Below are 16,362 nucleotides of genomic sequence, written 5' to 3' on the forward strand. Positions count from 1 at the left end.
ATGCCCAAGATGGTCGTGATCACAGTCATCAATCTTGGGTCGGACATCATGTCCGCAGCCACCGCCTGCGGGTTGTTTTGCATCTTCTTCACCTTTTCAACGAGAGCAGGGTCCCTCATCAAGTCGGCTGTCTTCGGGTTCACCTTGAGCTTGTTGATCAACTGCGGGTCCGTGAACTTGCTGAACATGTCGTTCATTCCCAGGCCCGGGTCAGGGCCTGCCTGCGCCTCCTTGGCCGACTGCAGCCCGTCCTTCGCCATCGCATTACTCGGGTCCAACTCCAACGCCTTGCTGTATGCGCTGGCGGCTTCCTCGTACTTCGACAAACCGAACTCGGCAGCTCCCACTCTGTTGTAGCCCTTCGCCCATGTCGGGTTGATCTTCACACACTCCTCCGCATCCTTCAGTGCCTCCGAGTACTGGTGTAGCGATGTGTAGCACGCCGATCTGTTGGAGTACAACACGTGGTTTGGAGCCTCTGACGCTTCGATCGCCTTGCTGAAGTACTCAATTGCTTCTGGGAAGTTCTTTTGACGGAACGCGTCATTACCTTTTTGCTTGTATTCGTCTGCTGACATCGTTGCTTGTTTCTGCTGGTTCTTCTGTATAGATACAACTCGTTACTGCTCCGTTAGTCTCTGCTTCTCTAGTCCCCGTTTCGGCTCGTATTCCAGTAATGCTCTCTCCCGACTTTTATACGGACAACTGAAGCTCGCCTGTTCCAGAGCTTGGAATCTTCGAGAACTCTGCCCGGGGTACGTTACGTAAGCCGTGCACCGCCGTGAAAAGTTTCCACACATTTGTTTTTCCGAAATATTTTCTCTATCAAGAATTTTTCAGCTTCCCCGGATCCTGCCAAGATGTGTCAAGTTGTAGTGTCAAAGACAGCAGCAGGAGCAGAGCAGGAGCAAGCACGTAAGAAAGAGCGAGGAACTAGGAAGCTAGATGTCAGAAGAACAGGTTTTCAGAGAAAATACGGAGAAATTCGCACAATGGGTGCAAGATCACTTCAGCAGGGTGTCGACCAAGTTCAAGATCGATGATCTCAGAGAACAAGGCCAGGGCCGTGGGTTGATTGCAACAGAGGACATAGCCAAGAACGAACGGTTGTTCGAGCTTTCGAGAGACTGCATCTTGAACGTGACGACAGCGGCGATGTCGAAGCTGCGTGCGGGAAACAGAAACGTGCTGGAGTCGCTCAACCAGTGGCAGGCACTGATCATCTGCGTTGCTTACGAGTGGCTAATGGGGGACAAGTCGAGGTTTGCGCACTACTTCAGAGTGCTTCCGCTGCAAAGCTCGGACTACAACAGCCTGATGTTTTGGAGCGAGGAGGAGCTCGAGACCCTGAAGCCGTCGGGGGTTCTGAGCAGAATAGGCAGAGAGGCAGCGGAGGAAATGCATGCCCTTCTTGTGGCGGATATCATTCCAAACCGTCTCCAGTGCCCGGAGCTGGCGGAATTCCTCACGCAGGAGCGGTTCCACGTGGTGGCAAGTCTGATCATGAGCTATTCGTTTGACGTGGACCATTTTGCTGAAAAGGTGGACACTGAAGAGAGTGACGACTGCGACGACTCCGACGACGATGACGACGATGACGATGAAGGTGACGATGGTGGTAAGGAGGAGGAGGAGGAGGAACTCGACCAGGAGGACGTGGACCAAGCCTTGGAAGAGCTGGATGACGCCGACGCGGCAGAAGACAGGCTTTCTCGGGATAGCTACCTCAAGTCGATGGTCCCGCTTGCAGACACACTCAACTCCAACACTTCTTTGGTCAACGCAACCTTGAAGTACGAAAAGTCAAAGTTGGTGATGATTGCCGAGAAGAAGATCAAGAAGGGCGAGCAGATCTTCAACATTTACGGCGAACTGCCAAACACTGAGATTCTACGGAAGTACGGCTATGTCGAGTTACCATCATCCAAGTTTGACTTTGCAGAAATCTTGCAACCTTCAATCAGAAAGTATTTCCAGGATGCCTTTTCCGCTAGGTTCTCGTTTATAAAAGAGTCACAGGCGGAAAGTCTAATTGATGTCATTTTCGAGACGATACAAGATTCAGACTACCTCGCAGAATCTTTGACCGAGGACATGGAGGACGGCGTGGTCGCTGACCGGTATGAAGTCTACGCCAACGGCGAGGTATTGACAGAAATGCTGCTTTTATTGTTGATAATATCCTCGATCTTAGTTTCCGGCGGGTCTGATGAAAAATGGTTCAAGAAGCTCGTGAGAGGTGTTGAGAGGAAGCCATCATCAGACCTTCTGTCCTTCATTAACAGAACTATCCTGAAATCTCATCAGCTCCTAGAGGAAAACTCTTCACTCACTAGCAGTTCATTTCAGAACCTCAAGGAACTAGTCAAGTTGAGAATTGCTGAGTATCCACCTCATATCACAGATGGAACTTACAAGCTACCTGAGTCGTACAGCCATCTCAGCAGAAAAAACTTCTCCGATATCGCCTTGTTTGGGGAGGTCAAATGTTTGAGAGATATGGTCGACGGCAAGTTCCCCCCTTTGAAAAAAAACAAGACGCCTAAATTTAACATTATTGATGACAAAAAATTCCTCAAGAACCTACTCAAGAGGAAACTCGAAGATCAAGAAAGCAAACTGGCTAAAAAACAGAAAAAGCACTAGTCTGGAAAAGCTTTAGTTTGCTGAACCCGTTGTATCTTTATTTCATATACAGATGTAGATTAGTTTATAAAATGGACATGCTATAGAACAAGGAAAGACAGTACCTGAGATGGTACATGGATGGTGAATGGAGTAATCAAAAGCTGAATGGAACAAAAGTGACTATGCAATGTTCTTCATCAGATACTCGAATGCAGAGAAGAAAATCATGGTGACACAGATGGATCTCGTTACAGATGGACCGAAACCTTTGTACATTTCTCTGGTGGGGATTTTCAGTTTCCCGGGAGCGATATCTAGCTTGGGCAACCCCATCTTGACTCTGATTATGTTACCCAACACGTCCCTTTGATAGCGTGATTTCATGGTATCGAGTGGGTAGATGGTTGCCCAAGCCAGGCATCCTGCAGCTGCTCCGGAAACGGGAACGCAGAGAGCATCGACTCTAGCCTTTACTTCTTCACTGAAGTAGTCGCTTTCTTTGTTTTTCAGTTGCAGCTGAAGCTTGACTGTTTCGTAGACACTGTAGAATAACCCTGCACTAAAAGCATCTCGGATTATGTGGTATCTGTACCCGGAGTATAGCCCCGACCATCCCTCATACTTGACAATGTTACCGGCCACGTCAAACACTTTCGTCGGAAGGGTCTCCGAGCTCAAGTTAACCTTCGTATCTCGGTTGACGACAACCACAATCTGCTGAAATATCTTCGTCAACTCAAAAGGACACGCAAAAAGCGATATGATACTGCCAGATATGATACCTGAGATAAAAGAAACAGGGAAGTTTCTCACAAATCGCTGTGTTTCCGGGTCGGAAATGTAATCAAGTTGCATCTCAGGCATGACGCTCGCAACGTAGGGCTTTGCGTCCGTGTATATTGACACAGTCATCGATCTCGACATCGACGTAGAAATTAGCGGGGCCACAATCCCCCTGAACAGCCCCCGTACGCCTTCTGTCTTAATCGTGGTGGAAAAACAATCTAATGCACTTGTGTACGAATGGGTCTGCATTCTAGTTTTGATGGAGTCGAGCGGGAACCCGGCCGTCGTAGAAAGCATCGACGAGGCGTACGATAATATCCCAACCTTGTACGGCTCCAAGATCGCTGGCATCGTGAACAACGGGTTCTTGTAGACAATGTCACCCGTGATCCCGGGTATCGGCCTCGAGCTCTCTTCCGAGCCCATGTTTCTCCGTTCTTCCTCTGACATCCTTGTTGGTGGTGCTGACTGTGTCCCTTTGTGTAAACGAAACTAGTGTGTGTGAGCTACGGGAGCTGTGACTCTGGCAGCGCACAGAGCCAGTACCTTACCTTTATACCAAATCCCCGGGCCTTCCAGACGATTTGTGGTGATAGAACCTAGCCACCTGAAAATTCAATAACGTTTCCAGGGCTGCGAAAGTAAAAACGTCGAGAAGGGAAAACGAGCCATGGGGAAAAGAAGGTGAGGTTGCACGACGGATGATGATGACTCAGGAGTCATCCTCACGGTGAAATTTGTGATACTAATGTTGCTGTACCACTAAGAAAGTATGCGCTCTATCTAGCATCGGTTGCTGGAACAACCACCATCGTCAAAATTACAAAAATCGTATTAGTCGTACAAAGGCCAGATAAATCTATAATAAGTTACTACAAAAAAGGTGGAGTAACTATTTAAAAGAAGCAAAGTAATCCTCTTCTGCTTCTGCAATTGATTTGACAAGGGCGTCGACAATAAAATCGGCTTCCTTTTTGGTAATGATGTAAGCTGGTGCTAAACTTATGTGATCCCCCAAGGGAATAATGTTTCCTTCCGCGTCTGTGGTAGACCCTACGGTTCCTTGGAATGCCATGGCGGTCATGCCGTTTTTGATACATTTCTCCTGGACCTTGTAGGCAAATCCGTAGAGAGGCTCTAGATGTTCTTTGGTCTTTGGGTCGCAGAATTCAATGGAGAAAAATAACGGCAAACCTCTGATGTCACCAACAACCTTGGAGTTTTTGGTTTTTGCTGCCAGCTGTTGCATCATGTACTTGCCGACTTCACCACCCTTGCTTGGCAAGTTTTCCTTGAAAAGCTTTTGCTGGACAGCCAAACCAACTTTACAGTTGAACTCGTGACAGTGGTAGGTTTGTGCGCCATTGGCCTTGTTTGAGCCAGCCACAATGGCGTCTTTCACCTTTGGCGAAATAAGGACACCAGCCAAAGTGACATAACCTGAACCAATGGTCTTACCAACAGTCATGATATCTGGACCACTGCCCGGCTCCATGAAAGATTCGTAACAATGGTACTTACCGTTTCTACCTAAGCCAACCATGACCTCGTCAAGACAGAACAAAGCACCGTATTTCTCACAGATAGCCTTGGCACCGTCCAGGTAGCCCTTTGGTGGTGGGACTGTACCAAAACTTGAACCACCAACTGTTTCAAAGAAAACAGCAGCAACAGTTGATGGGTCGCATTCGATGAACTTTTGCTCTAGCTCCTCCAATAACTGGTTGGTGTAATCTTCCTCAGTCATGCCTTCCTTAATGCCTCTGTAAGGGTAACATGCAGACACCTTTGGAGTTTGTTCGTCAGATAAGAGGATGTCCTTGAAGTCGACTTTTCTGATTCCGTCACCGATGGACAATGCACCGATTGTGAAACCGTGGTAGGAGTTGAATCTTGAGATGAATCTGAATCTCTTTGGGTCTTTTCTCTCGAGGTGGTATTGCTTGACAATCTTCATAGCATTTTCATTGGCTTCCGATCCAGAGCCGACCCATAAGCATGAGCTGAAATGGCCTTCAGGAGAATGGTCGATGATGAAACTCGATAGCTCTTCGGAAGCACGATTACCCATGTAGTAACCAAAGGCGTAATTTGAAGTCTTTGCGGCCTGGCACATAGCCTCGACAATGTCTGGATCTTGGTGGCCCAAGGAACCTACGGCTGCACCGGTCATCGAGTCGATAATAACTTGTTCTTTACCGGTGTTAGGATCTTGAACAGTTATATACATCCCATCTGCCTTTGCTAGGATTGGAGCCTTCTCGGAGATGATTCTCTGGAAAACTTGAGACTCTTGGGACATTTTTTTTCTTGTTACTTATTTAGTTGATGATTGGTTTGCTTGACTGCAGTGATACTTGAAAGCTAAATATTATGCTTAAACTGAAATGGTAGCAGAGAAAACATCTTTTGAAAAGAGGAACCCGGGACCTTTATTTATATGATTTGAAATCCTACATTTCAACTGTCTTCTGTTATAGAATTGTTGTAATCGGAACGTATCTACTAGTTTAACATTAGCAGTACAGGGCAAGAAGTCGAACAGCTTTCTACACCTTCCCCATTGGGAAGGTAGAGACGTCTCTACCGGAGAAGGCTTAACATTACAACGTTATCCGCAGCTCTACTCCGAACCCATTGAGTACGCTAACCACACACAGTTGACTAACTCTTTGTAAGCTAAGTAGCAGCCCAATAATTCTGGCGCCACTTGCTTCTCAAGCCCATCTCACACGGAGCACGCAAGCACCTTCCGCATTGGGCAGTCGAGGAGATACTAGGATATACTTTTTTGCTCGTTTCCTGTCATCATGCTGACCTGCCAGTTGCAGAGAGAAGGACAAAGTGGAACGAGTCTTTTATCGGTAGAGGGATATTACGTACACGGAATCGGTTTGAATTAATTTACACGTTCATACATAGTTGACATATCTGGGGCCTCACATCTCAATCAAATCGGTAAAGGTTAGTATGTCTTTAAAGCGTAGTCCATTGGCTTTGATGTCCCCATCTCTTTCCAAGTTGACAATGTCCTGATCGAAACCGTCACTCTTCTGATCGCTCTCGGAATCCGAGCCTACTGCGCCGTCATTGTAACCCTTAAGCAATTGATCGTTTGTATCATCCTTGGAGGCAACAAGAATCAAGCCTTTGGATCTTATCGATTCCACCACCTCAGGAGATAAGTTTAAAATTCTTTCAGGAACAGTGATTCCGAGGAGGTTGTTAGCACAAGCGTAGTTGATGGCAAGTTTGATGGACCTGCTCAATTTGTCATCATAGTCCAACGAATTGATATATTCTGTGGAATCTTTGTTAATCGAATCGATATTGTCTATCGATATCTTATTTTTCTGTACCTTGTACTTATCTGTCTTTTCCAATTTTCTCGCGTTTGTAGTGTCCTTGAGAAGTCCATTCGAAGTGCATTCCATGAATCCCTTGGTCTTTTTATCGTACTTTATACCATTCAGGTTGTAGAATACAGGGTAGTTTGGCTGTTTCCAGTTCAGAATTGTGCATACGTATGGGTTGTTTGACGATAAAACTAATTGCCGACTTGAGTTGGAAGCATGATCATTTCTCAGCTTCCTCACGTGGGTAAAAATATCCGTTAAAATGGAATCTATGAAATTATTGAGGTTGTTACTGGACTGCATCGATTTGTTAGACTCATCCACAACCTTATCATCTTTGCTGTTTGATATAAATGCAAACTCTTTCAAGTCAAAGTTCTCTAGTTCGTATGTAGAAGGATAGAAAATCTCTAGGTTCAAAGAGATCTTGCTGTCAACCAAATCTAAAAATTCACTCAAAGGCAAATAGACATTGGACATGATTTCATGAAAATTACTTTTCAACTCTTCTCTGGTAGAATTTCTCAACATATTCTTCATTGACTCTAAGGTTTCTGAATCTTTGTAAACAATGGAGCTCAATTGCTTGTAGGTGAACAAAGATGCCGGCAATGACACATTGGGTGCCACATCGATTTGGAATTTTGGACATACAATTGGAGTGCCGCCATGTAAGAGACAGATGTGTATACCATAGTACTCGCCAGTTAAAGAAGAACTGGTGACAAAGGAAATCAATTTCACCTCCTTTTTCTTTTCATCGTCCGATGATGACGAGAGCTTCCAATAAGTATCATACATTGAAATTTCTAGAGGTTTCCCGGAGTATGGATAAATGAGCTCATAACTAAACCTCAATGAACCTATTGTTCTCAATCTTACGTCAAGTAAAGGTAACTCTAAATCGCCGGCGTTCTTGGTGCCCAAACCCGGATATTGTGCTCGCAGTATGGAGGAAGTTAAAGTAGCCTTCGCTAGTAGTCTGGTACCAAAAGTAGGAAATAACTCAAAGTCGATTTCAAAGAGTTCGTCGTCAATTGAGTTCAACTGGAAAGTAATTATTTTCTCGTTATCTAAAACTGGCAACATGACATTCCTTGGAATTGAATCATTGTTGCTGATCGTGATTCTTCCAGGTATTGAAGTTAAGAAAGTGTTTGGGTTCAAATTGATTGAGTATCGGTTCGTATAGAAGGAGAGTTTTAAAAATATCCTCTTCTCCAAGAAATTATGACCGTATTTCCTTAACGGTATGATTGGGGGAGGAAGCGATAGTTCAGGGATAAGGTCTATACTATTCAGGTCCATGACTGGGTCTAATGCCTTCAAAGAGACTGAATCGCTGATCAGGAGCTTTTGATTGTCGTTTTTGCTTGGTTTACCATCGGTAATACCTGGGTTGATGCTTTCTGACAATTTCTTCTTTCTCATAGAATCCAATAGAACATTGAATACGGATATATTTCCCTCCCAGGTAGCATAGTACAAAGGATCGAGTCCATCTTCATCTTTTAGATTAAAGTCGGCGCCGTAATCAATCAAGGTTTGTGTCATGGATTCATCATTTGTGAACACGGAATAGAAGATTGCGGACCATTTGTTTAGCTTGTCGAGTTGATTTATGTCTGCACCGTACTCTAGCAAAAGTGGGACCAAATGGCGATTTTCAGAAGATGCGACGATATGGAGAGGGAGCAAACCTTCTGCGTTGCATTGAGAAGGGTTTACCAACAAGCCTTCTTCCTTGGCCGTCTCGGCATTGCCGTACTGATGCAACAGGAGCTCTACTATTTTCAAGTTTCCAAATTTGCAAGCCACGTTCAAAGGTAGATACATCGGTTTGGCGTCGTCTTGCTTGGGAAAGCCATTTGCGCTGAAATCAAGGAGGATTTTCACGGAGGAGACGTGGTCATTTATGACCGCCAACAGGAGTGGAGATATGGACTCGTTGTCTTGGAGGTCGATTATGTACTGCTTCTCGGGTATTTTTTCTTGGATGTACGATAACACAGAGAGAAGTAAGTCATCTCGGCCATTTTCGGTTAAGTAGTGCAAGCACGTTCTGCCTGTAATGTCTTTAATGGAGGGGTCTATGTTAGCGTCGAGACATATTTTGACAATTTCGTTTCTCCCCTCTTTGCAAGTGGACGCCTCGATCAAGCACGTTCTGCCGTTGAGGTCATCGATGAAGTCCAAATCGATGAACTCTTCGAAAAACTGGTAGAACTGCAGGATAGACTCGTTTGGTATCTGAAGGTTGCTAATCAATAGCATGAAAACTTTGGAGAAGGTATATTTCTTAGTGTCTGTATTCAACTTGGAGATGATCTGGTTCGACCACTCTTTTAAGCGGATCAGTTGTTCTGTGGTTGGGAGGTTTGCATTTTGTAAGGTGATTTCGTAAAAGTCTGTGTACAATTGATCGGAGGTGTTGGCTTCGTTATCGTTTTCCTTGCTGGTGTTTGAGAACTCATCTTGGGCAGCTCTGTTGCCCGTGTGGCTGGCGCTGGCGGCGTCTTTCTTGCCTGCAGAATGGTTCTCGGCGTTTCCCGAGTTGGTCTCGTCGATGTTGGACTCGTAGCGAATGTAGCTCTTGTCGCCATCGCTCAAGGCCTCCAATTCCATCAAGTTGTTGGCGACCAAATCGCTCAAATCAACGATCTGGTTTCGGTGAAAAATGGGCTGCACGTTCACCGCGGTGGTGAGGTACAGCTCCTTGGTGCTCGACTTGGACCGCTTGTCCCATTTCTTCAAAACCTTGGTGAACCCGGTTTCGTTGAGCTCGACAAACTGCTCCAAACGGTCCAAGTCCTTGGAGAACTTCTTGAACCCGTCGTAGAGGGAGATGAAGGTGATGGAGTGCTTCGAGATGGAGCCCTCTTTGACAGACTTGTTCTTCTTTTGGATCAACAAGTCCAACCGGAACCGCAACTCAGACTCCTTCTCCAAGTAGAACTCGTTCACCTTCTCGAGCTCCCGCTCCAACCGGAAGAAGAAAGAGCCCTTCTTGTCCTGGAGCGTTGTCGTGCCGTCCTGCGTTAGGGCATTGATCAACTTCTTCAACTGCTTGTAGTTGATAAAGTGCGCCGAGTACTCGGGCAACTCGAGCTGTCTTGCAGCTAGATACTTGCCGAACTTCATCGTGCTCTATGGCTTTTCTTCCCTTTGCCTAGCTTTGCTTTGCTTTGCTTTCTTAAGCTTTCCTTAGCTTTCCTTTCCTAAGCTTTACTTCCCTATTCTTCTCTTTTCGGGAATGCTGAGCCTGACAGCAAAAAAAGATCCGTGGATGGACGGTGCTCGTGATCCGGCAATATGTTTCTTTCAGGGAACAGCAGCACTGCAGTAGGAGGAAGAAGCACACCTGTCACCGGTCCTGGGTTCGTCGACGTTCTCCACGGGCTCCCCGACCCACCGTCTTCGGCGACACCGTGCAGATCGTACGTATCGGGGTGGCCCTCTCCTTCATCGAGCACACGCCAGAGGCCCGCAGCCCTCGGCAGATAGTGTCTATATTGGCTGGCACACGTGCCCGCTTCCGCGAGGGGCAAAACGCCGTTCCGGAAACGAGGGGCTGGCTGAGGGTCCGAGGTCTTCGTCTTGTCGTTGTCGTTCATCATCATATACATTAACATTACACACCGGGATCTATAGAAGACTGTAGGCAGGGCCGGAAAAACCTGGAAGCTTAAAAGGCACCTCGTCCGTGGATGAAGGTGTCGAAGACAGACTCGACGTCTTCGGGCATTGCGAAGTCAACGAGTTCGCCAGTGTTCGGGCCCGAGGAGCCGTCGACAGAAAGCCTTCTGTCGGACAGCAGCTGTAGACTGCCAATGTCTCTGTCCCGGTCGCCGGATATGCCACCGTCGAGGAGGCTGAAGGTGTCGAGTGGAGGGTACCGGTTCTCGGCGACAGAGCGGTCGTAGTCGTAGTTGAGGCGGATGTCGAGCTTGCCTGCGGCGATGGCCTTCTCGTCCGGGAGGTTGAGGAGGTTGAAGGGTGGCAGCTCGTCGATGTTTTCCAGGCCGCCCATGAGCATCGGGCCGCTGCTGCCGGCGACAGAGTCGACGGTCTCGTTGGTGGCGCTGAGAGACAGGGAAAACATGGTGCTTGGCGTTGTCGACACGGTGGACAGCAGGTCAAGGTCGTCTTCGTCGTAGAGCGTCTGCCTGTCCAGCAGAGCCTTCGAGGAGAGCTCGAAGAAGGGGTCGTTCACGAGGTCGTTGGAGAAGACTGGCGATTGCACGTGTGAGTGTTGTCCCTGGCGGAGAGCGTCTGCGCTCTGGTCAAGCACCAATGGCGAGAGTGCCGTTGATGTTGCTGGTGGTGCAGCTGTGACAGTAGCTGCCGCAGCTGTCGTCATCGACGAAGAAGGCGCATTCATCGTTGCAAAGTCCACGGCGTCGGGGATCGGAGCAGCGTCTGCTTGCAGGTCTGCGTTCGAGGGCTTTGGCTTTGGCTTTGCTTTAAGCTTCGTTTTGGGCTTCATCTTCGTCGCCTTGTTGTTTGTTCCTTTGGTTTCTGGGCTCCGTTTCATGTCTGCATTAGTGTTGGTATATTTATTCGTGTCCGTGTGGGTGTGTGAGTGAGTGTTCGTTTCCGTCGTCGTGGTCGGGGTCATGGTCAAGGTCGTGCTAGCGTTTGTGTTGCGAGCGGAGTCGCTGTTGGGGGCCGCCTCGTCGGAGGCCGGTTTGGACTCGGAGGTCTGCTGCGAGTGGCTCAAGTCGATCAGCGACAAAATTAAGTCGTTGATGTCGTCGTCGTGGTTCCGCTTCTTGGTGGGGGCGGTAACCGGGGTCGCAGCTGGTGCTGTTGACGACGACGCTTGTTGCAGGACGGGTGTGAAGGTATTTGGGTTCTGTTTTTGGACACCCTGTGCCACTGTTGTGGGAGCAGCGGTCGGCAATGCTGATGACGCAGCCGGCTTGGCCGCAGCAGTCGATTTTTCCTTCTTCACCTTCCGGCCAGCCTTTGTCTTGCGCTTGTCGACAATGGGCTGTATCTCGTCTCTGAGGCCCTTCAAGTTGGACACGAGCCGGATGACTTCGAGCTTCAAGTAGTAGTTTTCCTCGTTGATCTTCAGTATTTCTGTCTTGAGCGGGTTATGTATTATGGAACAGTCGACCTCGATCATTTTGTTGCTGTTGGTGACGACAGGCTGGTCCTGTTTTCTCTTGGAGCCAGCGGCTGCATGGTGGGCCAGCTTGGCCACAGAGCGTTTTCTCTTCTCGGGCTGTGTGTGTGCCGGCGGCTGGAGCTGTGTCTGAGGCGGCTTGGCGACGGGCACGTTAGACTCGAGCTTTGGCGACAGCGAGTCCGGAGTTGGCGACGGGGTCGGCATGCACGAGGAGGACGACTTTGGCGAGAGGCAGGAGAAGTCTGCCGGGGACGAGGCCAGCGTGGTGTTGCCACTCGGAACTGCGGTAGAAATGGAGTTGTCTCTTTCCGGCGGGAACGAGAAGGGCCTCTTTTCTATGGTGACCTGGCGCAGGTGGTTGTGGTTGTGGCTGTGGTTGTGGTGGATGTCCGGCTTGCAGATCTTCGACTTGGACGAGTCCTTGTCGAGCGAGAAGGCCGCGGTGTCGAGGTCTGACGAGGACACCGGCTTGCGTCCCGGCTTGGGTCTGGGCGGGAGCACCCATTTTTTGCTGGTGGTGATTTTGATGGGCTCCTTGATCTCGAGCGGGAGGTCGTTGACGGGCGTGAACGCCGACGTCGGTATGTGGGTGGGTGCTGTCTGCTTTCTGTCCGGCGCAGACGGCACTTTTCTGTCGATCTGTGCGGTCTGTGCGGTCTGTGCGGTCTGTGACGTGGGTCCTGTGGTGGCTGGCGGGTCTGCAGAGGCCATTTCGGGGTGCTAAGAAAAAAAAGGGCAAAAGCACTGGTGTCTATTTCGTAGGGGGTGTACAGTATTATCGTGGGCCGTGGCTTTTTGTTGTTTCGATGTTTCGCCGGGTCTATGCGTTGTGGACGTGCCTGTGGCAAGCAGGAGCGGCGAGGCAGGGACTGTCTGGGGAGAGGGGTGTGGTCAGACGGTGCTATGTGCTGTGGGTTCCTCTATCCTTGCATTGCATGTAGGGTAGGGCGGGTGTGCGTGTGAGCGGGGTTCAGAATGCAGAGGCAGAGTGTTTGGGTGCACAGGCAGCGGGGCGGGGTGCTGGTCCGTTTGCGTTAGGTATATAAGCGACCGATAGATAGATGATACACACAAGAATCCACCCGGAGCAGGGCTGCCAGCACGAGGGTGAAAGGAGGTTACCAGGACCGGATGATGGAAAAAAAAAACAGGCAAGACCGCTGGATCGAAGGATGGGTGTGCAGGAGTATATGCGGGAAGAGCGATAAGCTGGGGCCCGAGGGGGGGGGCATTCTGCGCGACAGACAGGATGAGACTTCCCCCAAGACGGGTGAGGGAAAACGCAACGGGCCGGGGGGCCAACGCTGCCTCTGGCGCCGGAGCAGAAACCGCCCACCCGTCCGAGGAAAGGTAATCCGTGGCTCGAGGGCCACCTCGAGAACCCGCCCGGTTCCGCCGCACCCGGCCCGCTACGCCCGCAGCGCTCCCGCCGGCCGCCAACGGGCAGGTGGCCCCACTGTGGAAGAGCGTGGAAGGCGCTGCAGGCTGCAGCCGCGTAGCAGACCGGAGCGCGCCGGCAGCAGGGGGCCCCGCGCTAATAAAACGGCATCGGGGGCTGGCGGCGGCGGGCTGACACGCGATCCGTCCAGCCGGCGCGGAGCGCGGAGCGCAGAGCGCACACGTCAGCAGCGCTTACGTCAGCAGCGACGAGAAGAGGCTGCCGGGGCCGTCGCCGCCGGGGCCGTCGCCGTCGTGCTCGCGGCGGCGTTCCTCGTGCTTGCGCTGCAAGAGCTCGGTCAAGCCGCCTGTTTTCTTGCGGGCGCGCCGGCTCTTCTTTGCGGCGGGCGGGCTGGCGGCGGCGCCCAGGCCCACGCCGAGGGTGTTCAGCGGCGGGTGCCCCGCCGGGGCGGGGGCGCTGGCCGCGGTCGCCGCCGGCCGCAGCGTGTTGCGGAAGACCGCGCACACCCCGCAGAGCAGACACTCGAACACAACCGCCCGCTGCTGGCGGCGGTCCCTGGGGCGGCGCGCCCGCCCAGCAGAAGCGGTCCCTGGGGCGGCCGCCGCCGCCCGCTTGAGCCGCCGCCGACCGTACTCCACGCGCACACGCATGTTCACCCCGGCCACATACACGTTGCGGCAGCCAAAGCACACGTCCGCGTCAAACCGCCGGCACTCGGCGTCGTCCAGCACCGTCGGCGCCGCCCGGCCCCTGCGCAGCTCGATCTGCACACCCGGCTCCAGCGCGCTCGGCCGGAACTCCACACCCATGTCGTGGCACGCCTCCTCAAACTTGCCCGTCAGCTTCGAGTTGTGCTGCTGCCGGAACGCTGCGCCAGCAGCATCGGCGCCCACCACGTCGCCCACCGTCAGGTTCTGGCGGTACACAAGGCGTGACTTCCGCTCCTCAAAGTCGTCCATCGTCGTTGTCTACACACACAAACGCCCAAGCTAGACCCCGTCGGACACACAGGAAAGCGGGCAGAACGTCTGTGGTGGAAAAAAAAATAGCAAAATCCATGATGCGCGTTACGTAATACACACCGCCTAGCGCCTAGGGCTCAGGGCCGAAACACAGTGGGCAGACGGGCCTCGACAAACTCGCAGAAGGCGTCGCAGTCGCTCACAATCTGGTAGTCGATGTGGTTGCGCCAAAAGGAGTTGCTGATGGGCTCCTTGTTGACGAGCACCACGAGCCCCCTCTCGTTCTCGTGGATCTTCTTGCTCATCTTCTTGACGAGGTTCTTCACGCCCGCCACCTTCAGACTTGTGCCGAAGATGAGCAGCATGTTCGGCCGCCGGTTCAGGTCCTTGTTGAGGTTGCGCGCAAACTTCTCCGAGTAAGGATGCTCCTCGCCGTAGAGCACGATGTTCGGGCGGATGATCCCGATGCTGGACTCCAAGCTCCGCTTGCCCAGCCTCACACGGGACTCGTAGTTCGCCGTGCACCGCGGACACTCGATGATGCCGGCATCGTCGTCCTCGTCCTCGTGCCCGCCGTGGGCGACGGCCCCGAGACCGACCCCCCGCCTGTCCACGTCCTTTGCGTCGAGTTCGCACACGCTGCTCACGCTCTTGCGGTCAACCTCGCGCATGGAGAAGGTCGAGTCCACGCTGTCGGACGACACCGTTGTGTTCTGCGACAGCTGCATCAGCTCGGCGTTGCTTCCCTCCTCCTCCTCCTCCTCCTCCTCCTCTTCTTCTTCTTCCTCGCTGTTCGCTCCGCGCTGGAACCTCACCCTCCCCTCCTCGTCGTATATCTCATCCCAGCGGTAGTTATGCTTGCACGAATTGCAGCATAGCTGGTGAAGGTCTCCGTGGAGCTGGATGACGTCCGTGCTGTTCCACTCGTCACAGCTGAACTCGGTGCTCAACCCACACTCGCGTTCCAATCCGTCAATGTTCTGCGTGTAGCACTTGATTAGCTTGTTTTTATCCTGTAGCTTCTTGATGAACCCGTGCGTCGTCGTGGGCGCAGACTGGGATATCTGTGTATAGAGCTCAAAGATAAAGCGATTGAAAGCCCGGATCGTCTCCAGCGACCGGTACACCGAGATGTCAAACATCTCCTTCCCCTTGATCGTCACCCGACTCTCGCTCTCTTTCAACTTCCTCTTGTACAACCCGTTATCCGATCGGAAGTCCGGGATCCCCGCGTTGCAACTGATTCCGGCCCCGGTCAAAACCATGATCTTCTTCGATTTGCTTATCGAGCCTAATATACTTTTCTGCACTTCTTCCGCTTGCTCGAACTCTTGAAACGTTATGTACTTCAGTCCCTTGTCCTCCTCACTTGCAAGCTGCGATATCTTTTCTCGTAGCCCAGAGCTGCTTATCACCGTAGACTGTTTCAATGCCAAGCTGCTTTTCCCATTTTTGGATGCTGTGGGCCTCTTGCTCACTTTGTTCGATTCCTGGAGGACATGTTTCACCTTTTTCTTGATCACTCGCTCGCAGTTTGGCATGGTCGGCTGGCTCATACTCTCTATTTTCGTTGTCATTTTTCCCTATGTGCCAAGTTTATACTACACTTCGAATATCGCACCCCGTTTCCTCCGTGGTCACCCTTTCTAACAGAACCCAAAAGGAAACAGCCTCAACTTCTCCAAGTAGAAATCCTATCCTCCTCCGAAAAAGCACATACGCAGGTTTCGACCGTCAGGCCGGGAGGACATCAAGAAAAATGTCAGATTGATACAGACAGCCCAATCGGGCAATACGTAAACACAAGGAGAACGATCTCGGATCACAGCCGCAGCTAAACTCTTTCACAGAAAAGGCTACGCCTCCACGGTGCACAGATGTCCAATAGTCGATGAGTTCTCGTCGTATCTCGGCGGTGATACTGTTATCCATCAAAACTAAATACCAAGCAATAACGCAAAGCTTGGACGGTAGGTTGCAACTTTACAGAAAAGGGCCTGATGCTACAACGACCTTGTTGCTGTGGCTGTGGCAAAGCGGTTGCTCGTGAGATTTTACTACATCTCTATTTTCAAAAGTGTCATATGGCACTACCGG

The 16,362-nt window shown here is 50.9% G+C and overlaps 8 protein-coding genes across 8 annotated transcripts; 3 read left to right on the forward strand and 5 right to left on the reverse strand.

The window, feature by feature from the left end:
• Positions 1–945: 945 nt before the first annotated feature.
• PICMEDRAFT_71255 (hypothetical protein) lies at positions 946–2,646 on the forward strand (the record flags this gene model as incomplete). Its single annotated transcript, XM_019163873.1, has 1 exon — positions 946–2,646. One exon carries the CDS (start codon positions 946–948, stop codon positions 2,644–2,646), a length of 1,701 nt encoding a protein of 566 aa, XP_019018257.1.
• Positions 2,647–2,808: 162 nt separating this feature from the next.
• Positions 2,809–3,864, reverse strand: PICMEDRAFT_71256 (hypothetical protein; the record flags this gene model as incomplete). Its single annotated transcript, XM_019163874.1, has 1 exon — positions 2,809–3,864. The coding sequence occupies one exon, from the start codon at positions 3,862–3,864 to the stop codon at positions 2,809–2,811; it is 1,056 nt and encodes a 351-aa protein (XP_019018258.1).
• A 442-nt stretch (positions 3,865–4,306) lies between these two features.
• On the reverse strand, positions 4,307–5,716 carry PICMEDRAFT_71257 (hypothetical protein; the record flags this gene model as incomplete). The annotated part of the gene is made up of 1 exon (XM_019163875.1): positions 4,307–5,716. One exon carries the CDS (start codon positions 5,714–5,716, stop codon positions 4,307–4,309), a length of 1,410 nt encoding a protein of 469 aa, XP_019018259.1.
• Positions 5,717–6,276: 560 nt separating this feature from the next.
• PICMEDRAFT_15139 (hypothetical protein) lies at positions 6,277–10,190 on the reverse strand. Its single transcript, XM_019160683.1, has one exon. It carries the CDS (start codon positions 9,909–9,911, stop codon positions 6,354–6,356), a length of 3,558 nt encoding a protein of 1,185 aa, XP_019018260.1. The 5' UTR covers positions 9,912–10,190; the 3' UTR covers positions 6,277–6,353.
• Positions 10,184–12,825, reverse strand: PICMEDRAFT_107895 (hypothetical protein). Its single transcript, XM_019159714.1, has one exon. It carries the CDS (start codon positions 12,613–12,615, stop codon positions 10,456–10,458), a length of 2,160 nt encoding a protein of 719 aa, XP_019018261.1. The 5' UTR covers positions 12,616–12,825; the 3' UTR covers positions 10,184–10,455.
• Positions 12,826–14,320, forward strand: PICMEDRAFT_107896 (hypothetical protein). Its single transcript, XM_019159715.1, has one exon. The coding sequence runs from the start codon at positions 13,036–13,038 to the stop codon at positions 14,236–14,238; it is 1,203 nt and encodes a 400-aa protein (XP_019018262.1). The 5' UTR covers positions 12,826–13,035; the 3' UTR covers positions 14,239–14,320.
• A 91-nt stretch (positions 14,321–14,411) lies between these two features.
• PICMEDRAFT_21287 (hypothetical protein) lies at positions 14,412–15,551 on the reverse strand (the record flags this gene model as incomplete). The annotated part of the gene is made up of 2 exons (XM_019162192.1): positions 14,412–14,822; positions 15,081–15,551. Coding segments are annotated over 2 exons (882 nt in total), but the record flags the coding sequence as incomplete, so codon positions are not given.
• A 299-nt stretch (positions 15,552–15,850) lies between these two features.
• On the forward strand, positions 15,851–16,036 carry PICMEDRAFT_57707 (hypothetical protein; the record flags this gene model as incomplete). The annotated part of the gene is made up of 1 exon (XM_019163251.1): positions 15,851–16,036. One exon carries the CDS (start codon positions 15,851–15,853, stop codon positions 16,034–16,036), a length of 186 nt encoding a protein of 61 aa, XP_019018264.1.
• Positions 16,037–16,362: the final 326 nt, after the last annotated feature.

The sequence above is a fragment of the Pichia membranifaciens genome, assembly GCF_001661235.1.
Source record: "Pichia membranifaciens NRRL Y-2026 unplaced genomic scaffold PICMEscaffold_2, whole genome shotgun sequence".
Lineage (NCBI taxonomy): Eukaryota > Fungi > Ascomycota > Pichiomycetes > Pichiales > Pichiaceae > Pichia > Pichia membranifaciens.